Source organism: Coturnix japonica, chromosome 16 (genome assembly GCF_054131305.1).
Source record: "Coturnix japonica strain WE chromosome 16, WE-NBRP24, whole genome shotgun sequence".
Classification (NCBI taxonomy): domain Eukaryota; kingdom Metazoa; phylum Chordata; class Aves; order Galliformes; family Phasianidae; genus Coturnix; species Coturnix japonica.
Window position 1 is genome coordinate 379816 of NC_140678.1, and position 16947 is coordinate 396762.

At 49.8% G+C, this 16947-nt stretch overlaps 1 protein-coding gene across 1 annotated transcript; it reads right to left on the reverse strand.

Annotated features, from left to right (window-relative positions):
- Positions 1 to 261: 261 nt before the first annotated feature.
- Positions 262 to 8761, reverse strand: LOC107325568 (excitatory amino acid transporter 4). The gene is given in 11 exon segments (XM_032440966.2): positions 262 to 436; positions 439 to 557; positions 1002 to 1136; positions 1588 to 1782; positions 2613 to 2846; positions 3303 to 3643; positions 4378 to 4420; positions 4841 to 5045; positions 5274 to 5411; positions 5835 to 6072; positions 8633 to 8761. Coding segments are annotated over 10 exon segments (1698 nt in total). The 5' UTR covers positions 6049 to 6072; positions 8633 to 8761; the 3' UTR covers positions 262 to 362.
- Between the last annotated feature and the right edge of the window lie 8186 nt (positions 8762 to 16947).

The following is a 16947-nucleotide window of genomic DNA, read 5'->3' on the forward strand; positions in this document are numbered from 1 at the left end:
ATCAGTGGGGTGCAGGCAATGCTGTTGTGCTGCTGTGAAATCATCATGAACTGCTGGATATTATAAGGTCTGCTCCTTCTGCTGGTTTGGACTCACTGATGAGCTGAGCTGTGTCAATGCTAAGTCAGTGCTGTCTTAACTCACTGTAGATGCAAGCTAACACAGGGTACCTTAGAACTCTTAGGTTAAAATCCAGCCTTCAGATACAGCCATCTCATCAAAGTTCAGTTCTGAACTCACTAGGAGACCTCACTGGGATTTAGGAGGAACTGAGCAGTTCCCCTGAGCAGCGTGCTGTGATCCACGCTGAGCTGCTTCAAGTCTCGGCCTTACACAGCACGAGTGTGTGATGCTGCCCAACTTCACAGTGCTGTCTCCCTGTTGGGGCGCCTGAAGCTGCCGCTGTGCAGGCAGAGCTGCTGGCAGGGCTGTTCTTCTCTATCCCAGAATTACCGAGTTCACATTCCTGCGCATCCAGCTCCTGCCGGGAGAGATGCTCCACAATGCCGGCACCCAGAGAGTCCCCCAGGACGTTGGTGGTTGTTCTAAGGCGGTCTCTGAAAAATCAGAGAGAAAAGTGATACGTAACGGGATGGAGAATGTTTCAAGAAAACCTGAATAAACCTGAATATTGAAAACCTGCCGTCAGCCCAGCAAACCAAAATACCCTGCAGCAGTTACAGCAGCAGGTAGGACTTCCAGTACCTCACTGAAAGCAATCTTACTGGGTAAGTGCCAGAGATAACTCAGTATTGTAGGAGCTGTGACCTTTTCCAGCCAGTCCTGATCTCATGCACCTCTCCCACAGTGAATGGAGGTGTTGGGAGAGACTGTTTCCAACCATTCAGCTGTGGCTGGGAGTAGACTTGGGCTGCTTTGACTACAAATGATCAGAGAGGGATTCTGTGCAAAGGCCTCCTGATACAGATCACTGAGCCTCCTTGTAGCAGAGACACTGGGAGTGCAGACACAGGGAGCACAGGGCAGAGCAAAGAACTCACAGGAACCAGTCCACAGCGATGATCAGCGTAATGTCTTCAGTTGGCAGCCCCACCGATGTCAGCACTATGACCATGGTCACCAGCCCTGCCTGGGGAATGCCTGCAGCACCGATGCTGGCTGCTGTGGCCGTGATGCTGGAGGAAAAGCAAAGCACATCTCTCAGCAAAAGGAAGAATACAGGTGGTCACGTATGGTCACATCTGCAGAAGTGTCAGGAATAGTCTCAGTGCCTTATCTACGGAACAACTTGGCAGCCTTTCTGCTCTGGTCACAGAGAAGGAAGGTGATGTGGGGCATCAGATGGAACCCAGCCCACCTTGCAGGCACCATCCATAGCAGAGCACACACAGCAGCTCTGCCCAAAGGGTGGCTCCAACTTGAGATTGCAGTAAGGTCTCAAGGAGGGCTCAAAGACATGGCACCCAGGCCCTATTTGCTTCCATGCCTGGAAGCTTCACCTTCCCTTTCCATATCTCCAAACAAAAGAAGAATACAAAAGCCCCTCAGGCAAGCCAGCAAAACAGGCTTAACTGAGGGCTGGCTATGGGGCCCTTCCCAAAACCCCAGAACCCTTTCAAAAATCACCTTATTGTGATGATCTGCCCAAAGTCCAGTTCGTAGTTGTTGACTTGCGCAATGAAGATGGCAGCGAGGGCCTCATACAGAGCGGTGCCATCCATGTTAATGGTGGCTCCCACAGGCAGAACAAACCTCGTGATGCGTCTGTCCACACCATTGTTTTCTTCCAGGCACCTGAAGGTGATGGGCAGAGTCGCTGAGCTGAAAGGAATTTAGAAAACACCATGGATCAGGTATGTGCTGGCTGCGTCGAGGGGACCAAACTGCTGCCTGGGTTGTCACCTTACCCACCTGCTTTTTCACCCTGCCATGTGAGCCAGAGGCCAGATGCTGCTAGGAGAAAGAACAGTCTAAGCAAGGCTTCCTCGGTATGGTGCACGCTGCATTGCACGTTCAGACACAGCTTTCCTCAGGGGGGTGGGCAGGGGCTGTGTGGTGCTGGTGGTGCTGGTGTAACACCAAGAGAAGGGGATCTGGGGGATTCTGAGCACACAGAATTGAGCTTCAAGACTGAAGCTCCTTTTCCAGCTCTTAAAAAACTCACATCCTTTCCCCTCCTCATCTTAGCACATAAGAAAAGAACATGTGAGTGTATCTTCTTTGCTTCAGTGTGAAAATGCATGTAGGAGAAACTGATACACCAGCTGCACACAGCACATGTGCCCAGAAAAAAATAAGTGTGCAAATGTGTGTGAGCATATATGTGTGGAGGTGTGTGCATAGGAAATAATGATGGGATTCAGTAGGGTTCAGTTTGTGTCCTGAGCTGAGTGTTTCAGGGCTGCAAGCACAGTCTGTGAGCACTGCGGGTTGTGAGCTGATGGGTAGAGAGGAGCAGACTGTGGAGTCTCCTGGGCAGGGAACTGGGAATCTTTCTTCTCTGAATGAGTTGTCTGGACCGATGCAAAATGCTGTCAGTGCCTGGAACAGCGAGACCTGAGTGCTGCACTGCGGGCAACCAAAGCAGCAGCCCCAGAATATCCACACCATCTCCAACCTCACTTCTACCCAAGGCAATGTAGCCACTGTACCTTGAGGAGGTGCCCAGGGCTGTGATGAGGGCCTGCAGAAGCCCTGCAATGAATACCCAGGGGTTCCTGTGGGTGACGATGAAGTAGAGCAGCGGCAGGATGCAGAGGGCATGAATGAGGAGCCCGACGATGACAGTGAGGGTGTACATCCCCAGCTGGCCCCCCATCACTGCCAGGTCATCCATCTCCAGGATTTTGCCAGCAATTAGAAACATGATCCCAACTGGGGCGTACCTGTGGATGAAACATACAGACAGTGCTCAGAACTGATATCCTCACCTCCATACCTGCTTCAGCACATGCTTTCTGGGCACATCCTCCATTAGCCAGCACAGCACCAGGAGCGTGTTGGTTGGCAGACCGTACTGCTGGTTTATTTTCTGGCAATGTGGAGAGATCTGAGTCAAAAACCAGCTGTGTGCACAGCTTGGGCACTGGGAGAGGTTTCTTCCTCCTTCCAGGTTCCTATACGTCTCCTCAGAGATCCTCATGGTATTGCTGGGGGGGGCTATAAGGAGCCTCCAAATCTTTTTTTGGTTATTACTTTTCCCTCCAGCCTGATGGAGCCAAAGGAGAGCTGTGCCCATCTACTTTTCCTATGCATGTCATCCTTAAAGCTACACCATTTCTCATCAGGTCAGCGGAAACTGCACCTGCAAACCTCCTTCTCCAACCGGCCGTGCTCCTCACCAGATGATAATGGCCACCAGCCTCATGATGGCTTCGTTGAGGCAGTTAAAGAACTCCCGCAGGGCCCGTCCCTTCTGCTTCATGCTGCCGATCACCAAGCCGAAGCACATGGAGAACACTACCAGCCCCAGCGCGTTCACCCCATTGGCTGAGCCCGGGATGGGAATGACTTCTTCAAAGGTCAGCACCTCGGAGATGGTCCCCAGGGCATGTGTGACATTCTCCAGGATGCCGGTGGAGTTCTCTGTTGTGGGGAGCTGAGTGGTTGCCACATTTGCTGTGACATTGCTGCTGTGGAGGACGGTTCTGGTGAAGACTCTGGTGCTGTACTGTGTCTTGTACTGAAATGACAGAGATTGTCAGATGCACCCCCAGGCCTTTACTCAGGAGCTGAGGACATGCCAGGCTGTCTTATCCCTTCCCAAAGAACAGAGAGCACAGCAAGTTTTCACTGCTCTTGGTGGGACATTTGCCTGCATGTTCTCAACCTCCCAGCCTTAATGCTTTGGCTGAAAAGTTCACAGAGCCTAAAGTCAAAAGAGAGCACTGGAGCATCTGGAGAACTTCATCCATCTCCTAACTTGTGTATGGCCAAAACACCCCCCATCCCCCATCCCCTTTTTTTTTTAATCTCAAATTTAAAAGACAGAGTTCTACCCTAGGTAGTTTGTTTCAATGTTGAAAACTGAATCAAAATCTCAATCTGAATTCTTGCTTTCATTTTAAGTCATTGTTACTTTTAAGTCCATATCTTTGGTCTTAAGATAGGATTGCTCTCTCCTTTGGATGTATCTATAATCTTGCAATTCAGATGCTCCATCTTTACTTGATGGACTAAAGGTGCTCGCTTGTATCTAGTCCATTATCATGGGATTTATTATTATCATAGTCACTTGCTTTGAGGATGCTACAATACAGACTAACAACTACAACACCTCCTTGAGTGCCTGGAATTAGGGAAGCATGAAGGCAATATAAAAGCAATCCCTGTAATCACCCTGTGTAGAATTAGTCTGTAACATATTCTCCTGCACAGCATGCAAAGGAAGGCCATAGGTCGGGTGGGATCTCATACCTGTTTGAAGCAGGCTTCTACCAGATTGGGTGGGAACATGTTCCTGCAGATAAAACAAGGAAAGTATTACTGCCCTGTCTGACTTGCCAGCAAATGTGGGCTTCATGGCCAAGGCCTTTGCCCAAGAGAAATACTGTTTGTCACAGCAGCCACAGTGCCAGCCTATGGAGAAAACTGTCCCTTTCTGACTGGCTGAAGATCTGAAGCTGATCTGACCTTTCTACACATGCATTCAAAATCCTAAAAGGTCAAAGCAGGGTGAGCAATGAAGTAACTTGCACATATGCCTCAGAAATGATCCTTTCCATCCTTCTGGCTTATTAAGCACAAATCACAGATCGCAGGAGCAGCTGGAAGGCCACAGACTGTACACACCCAAAGCTGTGGCAGTTCAAAGGGATGTTCAGTGGAGGAGTGTGCTCCCACCAGTATGGACTGACATGTGGCTGACTGGTCCACCTACCTCACCAAGTCCATGAAGGCATCTGTGGTCTGCACCTGCTCAATTCTGCCTTCTCGGTGAAGCTTGTCCTTAGATCCTTTCCCTGGGTGGATGATGATCACCATGAGGATGCCAATGAAGACTGCTATGATTGTGGTCACCATGTAGTAGACCACAGCCCTCATACCCATCTTCCCTGAGGCTCTGCCATCCAGAGAGGCCATTCCTGGGGAATCAAGCCGACAGACAAGGTAAGCAAGCCTCTTATCCTAGAGGAAGCTTCAAAGTGTGCAGGGGACAGGGATGGAGAGCTGGGTCTCTAGGAAGTGCAAGGGGCAGACTTTGGAGTTCCAGGGTGATGTGGATATGGGAGGAAGTTGCTTAAGCTTATGAAGATGCAGAACATTTATAGGACTTAGGCTTAGTTTGGAAATATAGCAACTGCTCTTCTCACCTGTAATCAAGCTAGAGACAATGAGAGGAAGAACCAGCATCTGGAGCATGCGCATCAACAGCTCTCCTGGGAAGGAGAAGTACTTGATCTGGCGGTAGGTCAGCTGGTAGGGCCGGAGGGAGAAGGCCAGGATGATCCCTGTGGGTCAATAAGGGATGTAAATGGACGTGGGTCATAGCGAGCTGGTATCCTGCCCTCGCTCCAACCTACAGCATTGCTTTCCTCTTCTGCTTCTCCTTTCTGCTCCTCCCCTCCCAAAGGAGCGCAATGCTCTTTCTGTTCTACAATGCTGTGCTCTAGTTTTCTTTGCCTGCTCTCTTCCCCCCTACACATGTATATGCATGGCAGCCTTGTGCTGAACCACCACCTCATGCTGCTCTGCTGGGCTCTGCTCCCTGCAAGACCATGACCACCAAAGTGCTCACTCTTACGAGAGCAGCGACAGGCACAGGGCCCCCTCAGCTCCATCTCCCCAGCCAAACCACTACAGTAAAACAAAACCATTATGGGATAAGCAGACTTTCCCCCTGCTTACACCCAGCGCCCAATGCTGCCCCATACCAAGCAAGACGGCAGCGATGGTGAAGAGGACGAAGGCGTTCCTGCGGAAGAAGCTCTTTGCACTGTCGGCAGTGATGCTGCTCATCCTCTTCTTGGCCCGTGCTGCCCGTTTCTGCACCGCCTGCCGCAGGCGCTGCACCCGGCCCTCGGCATGGAGCCGCTTGGCTGCATCCTCATTGAGGAACAGGCTGTTGACGTGGCTCTGCTCGCTCATGGTCAGTCCCTGCAGCTGCTCTGCCTGTGCTGGACAGGGGGGAGCACAGGAGGAAAAGGAGATGAATGCGACTCTTGTTACCAAGGATTTGAGAAGAAAATATAAGGAAGGCGAGATGGTGGGGAGTGGGAATGTGCAATCCAGCAGCCCTTTCCACAGCACATTCCACTGCATCACCAGTCTGAAATTGTGTAAATATTCTCTACTGCATCAGCCGAAAGTTCTCTGGCTGCTGCAGCAGGTCGTCAAAACACACTTCTTGCAGATAAGCAGCCTGCAATGGCATGGATTCTCCTTCCTGGAAGGAAACAGTAGTTTTGGTCTGTTGGTGAAAGCGTTCCTAATCATGGCTGCTTCTCCAGCCTCTGCTCTGCCAGAAGAACTGAGATATTCAAGAGAGCAGCTCTGGAGGTGACTTCAAGGCTGGATGAGGGAGCACAGTGTATTTTGTAAGAAAGCCCGGTGTTGCAAAACTAATGCCTTGTTCCTGGCAATGAAGTTTCACATAACCAGAGGAATGCTGACTATTTTAAGGCCAGCAGCCAGAAGATGCTGAAAGTAAAAAATGGGGAAGGAAGACTTTTACAGTGTCTTGTGTGGCCATCTTCCCATTTATCATTGTGTTCAAAGAACAAAGCTGTTATCCATAGTTAACACGGGTTCATCAAGGGAAGGTCCTGCCTTAGGGATCTGATCTTCTGGGGTAAGGCCATGGTGCATGAAGGGAAAGTAGTCCAGGGCTCAGTTCTGCATTCACTATTTATATCAATTGTCTGGATGCGGGAAGGGCGTTTGCTAAGCAGTTTTTCCCACTAAACTAAACTGGGAGGTGCAGGGACAAGAAGCCTTGAATATATTGGAGCTCAGAGAGATTAGCAATGATTTGAAGATCAACAAGGGAAACTGTCAGGTTCTGCACCTGGGATGAGTAATGCTGGACATGGGTAAGACTGGGAGATGAGTAACTGGAGAGCAGCTCAGCAGAAAGGGGTCTGGAGGTGCTGGTGATGCACGCTCAGCTCAGTGTGCCCTGGCAGCCAAGGACAAACCACATTTTGGGATGCACTGAACTGGATGGACTCAAAGAGCCACATCAAAGAGCCATCAGCACTTGGGACAAATGGACAGGAAACAATGATTCAAATGCTGATACTGACATTGCTGTCCCCCCTGCTGCTAATGTTGATGTGGAATAACACAGAAGGGTTAATCTAATTAGCCAGTTTTCCTCCCGGGACTGGCAGAAGCCAAATTAGACCTGCCCACGGTAAAGTCTATCTCCAGCTTTCTGCCCTTCTGGGGCCTGGGAAGAGGGGCAGAGCAGCCCCAGAGCTGCACAGTTTGGCCCGGTGTGTGCTGCTGCTCAGGGGATGCTCAGGAAACACTGCTGTAAAGAGGTGGCAATGGAAAAGCAGAGACAGTGCCCCGCTCAATGCTGGCTGCCCTGGGCTCCCTCTTCCCTCTATCACAACTCTCTTCTTTTTATTTCATTGCTGAAAGCCAGCCAGAAACTGTGAAATAATCAGCACTTTGGAGCCCACTGTTTCTCTTGTCTCCAAGGAAACTCTGCTGTCGTGTTTAATGTCAACAGCAGTAGGATTTTCAGGGAGGGAAGTCTCCCAGGGGAGCATCAGGAAAGCACGCCGGCAGGGAGAGGAGGGAAAGGGAATCTCTGCAGAAGGAGAGGGGCTGGGAAAGGGCTTGGGACAAGAATGAGCACCTCATAGGGGCTGCCCTGGGTGCCCCCTCCTGTTCCACTCCCCCAGCAGTAGCTCAGTGCCTGCTACTGAATCCAGCAGCCGTGCCGTTACCTGTTTTTTGCCCCCAGTTCTGAGTGGGACAGGACAGAGATGGCTCATGGGCCATGGGCTGGGGACACCCTCATTGCTACATGGGTTGGAGCCTTAGCAGCTCAACCCATTGCTTGTCCTTAGAAGGGCAGCACACACTAAAGGCAATGACACCAAAGTGCCTACGCTGAAGGTTTCCATTTGCCAGCCCAATTGGGGTGGGCTCAGATATTGCTGAGTTGCTATAGCAGCCCCTGGCAGGGCTTTGCACTCGAGAAGCACTGGGACTTGCCCATGTTCGTCTCCCAGCTCCTTGCCAGCCAACCCATCCCTCCACAACAGGCACTGCAGGAGAACAGATCTGCCTGGGCCCACCCATGGGTGCTGGGGACCAAAGGGGGATGTGCATGGGGCAAGAATTCCATCACTGCCGAGCACAGTGACAGTGGTGACCAATTAAGCAGCAGTTTGGGGGCCTAAATCCAACCTTGGGGGCCTAAATCCAACCTAGGAAAAAGTGCTTTTCTCCCCATAGCCCTCAACCATACCAATGTCCCGTGACAACGCTGGCTCCCTCCACTTGCCCACCATTATGGCACCCAGCCCCAAATACAGCTCCACTTCTAAAGCATTTCCTGGTGGGCAGTGCCCCCTCCTGAAGTGAGAGAGCTGTCCCTGTTGCCCCCCACTCCTGTGCCCAAGGCAAACTGCATCCACCCTCCTGTCCCTGTCCCATCACTGGATTGTTCATCACTCCAATTCATGCATTCAGATTTCCCAACAGAACCGCTTACCTGGAACAAGTGTCAGCGGTCAGGCAGGAGGACAAAAGGGTCTTTTTCTCCTCAGGGGATTATTTTGAGTTGCTTTGTTCCTTGATTCTCGAAGCTCAAAGGCAGGGTGTAGGATTTTCTCCTTGGAAAGGCACAGCGTTAGCAGAGAGCTCTGAGCAATGCCTCCTGAGAGAGGAAAGGAAGACTGTAATATGCTCAGGATACATGGCAATAGGGGTGGGGGAGTGGCGTGGAGGAGGAGACTGAAGAAATCTTCGATGATTGCAGGAGACCAGAGGACAGAAGCACCTGTCCCCGTGATGTTGCACACAGTCCATACTGGGTTGAACGCTACCACTGCTCTTTCTTCTCCCTCCTCACACAAGAGAGTTAGCAGTAACGGAGAGCAGGGCGAGCTGTTAACCAAGAACCAGCTCTCATCCCCATTCCCATCCCCTGCTGCCTGCGAGGGGCGGCTGTGTGCAGGAACAGCCTCTGAGCAGGCAGATCCTTCACAGCCCCATCCATGTGAGCAGGACCTCAGAGATCAGACACACCAAAGTGGTTTGTCCACCGTGGCCCAAGGGGTTGGACATGTGTCTGTGCCTCAGCCAAATTGCTGCATTTTCCTGGTGGTGGGTCAGGCAAGTCCCAAAGCAGAGCGAATTCACTGAGTGTGCAAAGGAAATGTGTTAACAGCACGGTCTGTCAGGGAGCCAAACTCTGCTTTCAAGGAAGGAGGTTCTGCCTTTGCTCACTGATCTGTGTAATGTCCATTCCTGCTGTGCTTCCTTTCAGTGGCAGCCCTGCATCTCAATATTTACATTAATGCCCAGCTCAGGCTGTGAGCATCACGCAGCTGATGGGGGGGGCAGAGTGAAAAAATTGCTTCCCAAATACAAGCCCCAGCGATGAGGTTACAGCAGCACCTCTGTTCCCATTCCTACCAGACAAACAGCTCACCCACCAGTTCCAGTGATCCCAGAGCAGGGGCCTTGCTCCATGCCCAGCCCCAGTGCAAAATAGCAGCAATGCCCTGTGTCTGCAGCCAGAACTTGCTCCATAGTGTGACTCCTCCAGCAGGGGGCAGATCAAAGCCTCAGTATTGGCTCATGGACCTGAAATGCCCCTGAGCCCTCCATTCCCATTAGACTCAAAACGAAGGGGAGAGCCCTCCTCAGCTTCAGCTCCCAGCACACAGGGACTTTCCTGCAGCAGCAGGCAGACATTCACCCACAAGGCGACAACACGGGGCTTTGGAGCCTGCAGGCCCGACTAGTTCCATCATTTTCCTTCCTCCATCTGCCAAATCAGCACAGACACAGGCCATTGCTGCATCAGGAGACAAGGACACACCACCTGCACCAGGCAAATTGCTGCACATGACTCAGTGGCTCATTTGTAAATAGAGGAAACAGGCACAGGTTTTCCAACAAAGGCTGCACAAGTTCAATGAGGTCTCAGCTCATGTGAGCATCAGCTGGGGCTGGAAAGCCAAACCCATGTGCTGCAAAGCATCAGTCACCATCTCAACAACGCATGTATTGGAATGTGAGTTGATTTCCTTCCAAAAGGCCTCTTCTCAGTAGCAGAGGGAAGGGGAGGTGGCTCATGGCTTCTATGCCAGCTCTCAGCCAGCATCTGTCCCTATAGGATTGTACCTGATCTCACTGTTAGCTGCCCACTGCAGTCACAAAAGCGCTCCTCACATGCACAGTGCATTTCTGGCACTACCCAGAGAGGGGCAGAGCTGCCCTGCACTTGGCCAGCTCAGCAGTTGCACAAAATGGTTGATTAATGGTGATTAATTGCCTGTTTCCACCTTTTCTGCCTGCAGCTCAGCTTGGCTCATAGAATCTGTGCTAATTCCTACCCAGTTCCTTACACCCCATTTAATATCCCTGTGCTTTCTTTAGCCACAAACACACAATGGTGAGCGCCTTAGAACTTCTCTTTCACCAACTTCATTCACAGTTCACTTTGACTTTGACCTGTGGCAACTCCCAGACACCTTCAAGTTACAAAACAGGACACACACAGCAACCTAACGCTGCACGGAACTGCTTTCCTTCCAGCTCCTTCACAAAGGACCTTTCAAAAAGATTTATATTAATCTCATAAGTAAAAACGTCCCAGCTTGTTTTGCACACTCTTGAAGCATGTCCTCAGCCTGCGCCTCTGTGCAGCCCTAAAGGAATGAGGATCTGGGCAATGGACTCCTGAAATAAACTCTGCTCTGGGCTTCTGGTCATCCAACAGAGAGAGATTCAGTGTTGGGTTGGGCAGCATCCAGCAGAAAGCTGTGCCCACTGCCCCACAGGTTCATTGATTAACAGCATTTATCACTTCAGCCTTCTGACAGCACTCAGTTTCTCCCTGCAGCTGAGAAGAACACACCAGGAAACATGCTGCCATCAATCTCAAGTGCAAAAACCCAGGTGCCAGATTCCCCATTGCAAATTGCCATGGGGAAGATGTGATTTTCTGATATGTTGAGCAATCCCTCAAATCCTCCTCTGCTGGATTTTGCAATTCTGTGGTCTGCTTCTCCTTGTTACAGTAACCTTAATTTGGGGGTTGGGATTAATTTTGTATCTTGTGCTGCTCGCTTGGCCCAGGGAGCAGAGTCCAATTATGCAGCCATGACCTTCATTCCAAGTTAGCAGAGTTTCTGCAAATGAATCTCCTTTGTGTTAAGCAGAGCTGCTCAAATAATGGCATTTCCTTCCTAAGGGAAAAGCCAATATTTCGACATTTATTTTTGCCCTATTTTGAAACAAAAAGCCAAAATTTAAACTCTTTCAACATGTGAAGTGCAGAAAAGTCCAAGAGAAATGTAAAGAAATGTTTTATTTGGGATCAGACTGATGCAGATCTGCTCCCGCTTGAGCTGTAATGATGCTTCACAACCAGATTTCCACCTTGTTGGTACAGACAGCTGCTCTCATGAGAATCTCACCCGAGCCCCCCAACAATAGTGGGAATAGCTGTGAGGAGTCACTGAGATTCCCTTCTCTGCCCAAACCCACCTCTGACTCTTCCTTTCAGCCCTTTGCTTTCCTCCCAGCAATACAAACTGTCTAGAAGTTCTACCTTACGTATTGGAAAGAGGCTTTATTCAGCTGTCACGCCATAAACGAGTTCTTCCTAAGGACCTTTCTTTCACTTTTCTTACTGTGTTTTTACACTGAACTCTACCCAATGTCTTGCCCATTAATTGGGAATGTGCTTTGTGCAATGCAGACACGGTTCTCTGAGCTGGGAAAACAGGCTGGCAATACTTCTGCTGCTCTGATGATATATTTGTCCAAATTTAACTTGGCCCATTTTCTCTGGTATTCTCTACATGGTGTTACCATTGGCATTATGCTCTTCTCCATCAATTCCCAACTCTGTGTATGTGTACATTACAAGGACAAAAGGGACCATTTCTGATCATTTAGTCTGACCTCCTTTTTTAGGACAGGAATAGCCCTGTGTTAATTAATTTTCTTTTAAGTAGAATATACTATTTAGAAACATTTCGGAACCTGCATTACTCCTTCCTGGTGGTGATGAATTCACCACAATTCCAGGCAAATTATATAAGCCTGGATCTACCTGACCCTCATATTTATGTATGTAATTTGGAGGAAGCAGCCAGCTGCTGCTGTAGATGAGCTGAGCTGAGCTTAGTGTTGATATTAATGTTGACAGTAACACACCAAGGGGCTGTAGCATGCCTTACTTAATGTGGACATGGAAATACACATGCATATCTTAATGGGTTCCCTGTCTTCTATTCCCAAGTCGGATCTTCACAGAGATCTCCAAAATTTATGTTCCAGTGAAAATTTTGCCTCATGCCGAGCTACAGAAGGGTTGGGGTCTGCCATGTGGGTTTGGGGCTTCTGTCTCCCTAAACACCCAGCTGTCCATGCAGTGCTGGGCCGTGATTCAGGAGGCTGCTGTGAGCACTCAGGGTGCCGTGGGCTGGCTGCACACTATATGAGATGCCTCCTTCCTTAACCCAGCATCCTCACTGAGTTCTCAGCTTTCTTCCTCTCCCCTGCTGCAGACCTTAAAGCAGATGGGTGAGGCAGTGGCCAGGAGGCCGTCAGACTTAGTTCAGGCAAGCACACGAAGCCCAACCAGCAGCATGGAGAGTCTTGGAGTGGTGCTGGCTGCACTCTGTCAACAGAGCAACGAAACTGTCTCACAGCTCATTACAGAAACTGAGCTAGAGGGAAGGCACGTTCACAGCTTATCAGGCCACCTCCTCTGTGAGCTCTCTGATCTACTTTTCCAGTGATTGTTCCTGACCTAGGAGAAGCCCCTGAGAAATCTCATCGTTTGTAGCCTGAAGCTAAACGGGCATCAGCAGGCGGCCACGGTGGGGAGCCAGGAGCGTGGCATGCACAGCCTGACTAACCAGCTGGAAAATTCCACTCCGTTGGTCATGGCAGAGCACACTCAGGCACTTAGGAAGCAAGCCTTGCTGGCGGGGTGATTATCTGCTCACTGTGCCACTGTTCTGCTTGGCTGCCATGTCACATTTACCAGGACACCCGCACTATCAGCTCAGCCCTCTTAGCACCACGATAAGGAGTAGTGATGGAGCAGCGTCCTGCTTCCTTTGCTCTGTTTCACTGTATTTTTTTAGCTCTGCTGACAGTCGGTACAGGGTGACATGAAAGGTGAAGATCCAGAACAGGGCTGCCAGCAGAACCTGCTTCTCCTGTGGCTCTGGCCAGGCAGTGCACAAGAAACCAGTTTGTGTGATGTTCTCACTACTGGCACCTCTGCTATGTGATCAGCCATGGATATCCCTGCCCCAGAATAACCTGAAATCTGCTAACCTGTGTAAAGTTGGTTACATGATGTACAGGGGGGTTTCTTACTTCTGAATATCCATCTAGCAAGACTAAAGTAATCCTAGCACATATATTTAGCTTTACAGTGTTGAAGGAACACTGTCAGGCTGAGGATCTGAAAGCTTTCAAGTCCTACCAGCCCCAGTCTCTCTCTCTGCCTGTCTCTGCACACCTCTCCCCTCTTTCCTCTTTAATTCTTGCCCTTTCCCTCCCATCCACACACTCTTACCTTCTGGATTGGCAGCTGTGCTCGCTGTAGGTGTTTTATCCCGTTAGGAAGCGAGAAATGCCTGCAAGTGCCTGGGTGGAAAGCCTCGTGTTACAATGTCACTCAGGTCACCCACACACCCATTAGTAGCCGGGAATAAATCCCATGGGAATTAAGCAGCTGTAAATCCTGGAAACTATGTTCCACACTTTGAATTACTGTTGCTGAGCTCCTTTTAATACTTCACACTGAAGGAATACAGAGGGCATCTCAGGATCCTACGCGTTTAAACAGCAAATAGAGAAACAAACATTCAGACTTTTAATGTAACACCCCAAAAAAAGTCTCTCGTTTACTAATGACCACAAGGCACCCAGCTGTGTGTGATCACTGGATACACGAGGAAGTGCAGGGCAAGTTTCCACAGCTGCCCAAGAAACCAGCGTACACCCTGCAGCAATAACCTGCTCCTGGCACTGACAAGGGCAGCGAGGTGCAGGCAGGAAGCGCTCTCTGAAGGATTCTCCCTCTGTCCTGAATATCAAGGCTATTTACTGATGCTTCCAGTCCACTGCACGCATCCCCTCAGATGGATTTTTAGATGCATGTCTAAGTTTTATCCACACATTTGAAATACTGCCTCAAAAATGAGTTGATGGGGGAGGTCTGTTACCACTTTCCAGGTCAGCTATTTTAAAATAAGGTATCAGAAGAGGGACAGACATTTGCAGAAGGGAAGTTTGCTCCCTCTAACCAACATTTCCAGCATCCAGCACGTAACTTCATTCTCAAGTTCTGGTTTAAGTGCGTATCTTGCATAGCTACTGCAGGAAATGTGCAAGATGGAACTGAAGTGAGTGAGGGGACAGTCAGTGTCCTGCCTTTGCTTATATGAAACCACAAATGAAAGCTGCTTCTTGAAAGGAGCAGGTGTGGGGCTTCAGCTCACAAAGCCTGGAGGAGCACACATTTTGTAAGAGGAGCAAACTGTATTAGAGACATTCCATCATCACTCACTGCCGTGAGAATGGGAAACGGCACAAAATCTATGAACCCCAGGAAGAAGAAGTATTTCCCAGTATTTGCAAGTCTTAGCACATTTAATACTTCCCCTGGAACAGGAGTCCTTTCCAAGTTTGGAATCTCCCGTATGGATAACAATGCCTTCATTGCAAAATCAGTCAGCAAACCGAGCATTACCTTTACAGAGCCTTCACTGTGCCTTCATGCAATGCACCACCTGGAGTGAAGCGTCGGGAGGGCTCGGGCGGCAGCAGGGAGCCCAGCGTTGTCCAGAGGCCCAACCTGTGCCTGCCAAGGCTGAATGACAGCATTTGCAAACTCCCAGCTGCAGAGAAAAGCCAGGCACCGAGCTGAGAGGGAAAGAAATCCTTTGGAGAGGAGCAGTTACCCGCCAGCCCCACACAGCATCACATCTGACTTGCTTCTTTTTCCTCCTATTGACTTTGACTCTTGCTGGCCTCCAAGAGCGAGGCCACGCTGCTGCCCTCCCCACCGGGCTGGAAGCCAGTGTGAGTGCAACCCGCAGTGCATCACTGATATCTGCCAGCTGCACAGACAGCGGTGTGGGACGAGCAGGACTCATGCCCCAGTCCCTCACTGCTGGCAGATGTTGGGCAAGGGCTGCAGAGGGCAGCAGGAACTGCTGGAGGGATGGAGCCAGGAGGCCTGAATTCAGGTTTTGCAATGCAGAGAGCTGAGGGACACGGCTTGTCCTGGAGAGAAAAGTGACTGCAAGTGGTGCTAATATCTGACGGCAATTAGGAACCATGTGCAAAGTTAGAACAAAAGGAGCACACAGCCATACATGAGGCTCCCTGCGAAATGCCAGATGAGATCCTTCCTGAGCCCTGAGCACCCCAGCCTAAAAATTCAATTTAAATCAAATGCTGAATAAAATGCTACAGTTGGGTGTTGAAGACATACTCACATTGGTTACCTTTAAGGACAACAATGTTTAGTGCTGGGTGAAAGCCTATGAGGGAACCTGCCTCAGTGACACGGCTCTTTTCACAGCTTGCATCATTTGCAGCCCTTCCAGCTCCATCAGCAGCCCATCTCCAACACGTGAAGTAACATCCCAATGAGAGATTTTCCACTAAGACATTCTAAATGCACAGAATTGTCGTGGTAAAAGTCATGATGGCTGATAGATAACCCGTCATTCAGAACAAACTACCGATGGCTGAGAAGGGAATTTCTGAGTGAGACCCTGTGGAACGAAGTCCTGCTTCGCCATCTCGTGGTTGTGTTCAGAAGGAGCCAAAAGACGCTCCCAGGGCCCGGGAAGTTTCCTTTTGTTGTGCTGGGGATCCACCTGGTGGGCGCTGATGGTCACATCGCAGCCGCAGACAAGGGCTACGTGGTGGCTTATGGAGCCCAGGTTCTGAGCGCTGTGTGCCAGCAGGAAACGGGACTGTATCCCAGAAAAGTCATAGTCTTCATCTACAAAGGTACATAACAAAGGTATCAGGACAGTGATACATGAATTTGACTACTGCTATATGGGTCCAAGCAAGTCACTGGGATCTATAGATTAAAATCTTACCAAGTTGCTCAGTTCCAGGTCAGTTAACTCTGACACGATGTCAAACAGGTAGCTGAGCAGCCAGGGAAGTTTGTGCCTGGTTTGTACCAGGTTTGTACTTCCCAGTCTCCACATTTCAGTCTGAGCATCATGTCAGTGATATCAGCCTTGTAGGGCAGCAGGGTCAGTGCTAACACATCAGCTTCACACAGCATAGAGGTAGTCGTGGTTACTGCTTTGGGCCAGAATAGCCATTTCTGCTCATCTTTGACTAGGGGTGAAGTGAACGTTGCAGTGGTGATGTCTGAGATGGTTTTGAACATTCAGCCATGGCAAAGGGATGGGGCGGATAAATGGGATGTGAGGTGATGGAGGCAGAGCCTGAGCTCATCCAAATTACAAAGTCTCAGAAGGAAGCAAGCCTTCAAACAGAGCAGTATTGAGAGGGAGGGAGGGAGAGCTCTGCTGTGGAAAAAACATTTAATTTGTCAAAGTCATGGTGACTTTTAGGCCATGTCCCTTTAGAAATGCTGACCTAACAATAGTACTAATCAGAAAGCACGGCATTTATAGTATCTTAATGGCGTGCACCCGAAATAGATTCTAGTTATATCAGCAAGTTGACAAGCTCACAGGGTACAGATAACTCTTGTAATTAATTTCTAAAAGTCACAGGAACTGTAAAGTTGGTATGGGTGGAGTTTACTTTTTATTGAAGTAATAAAGT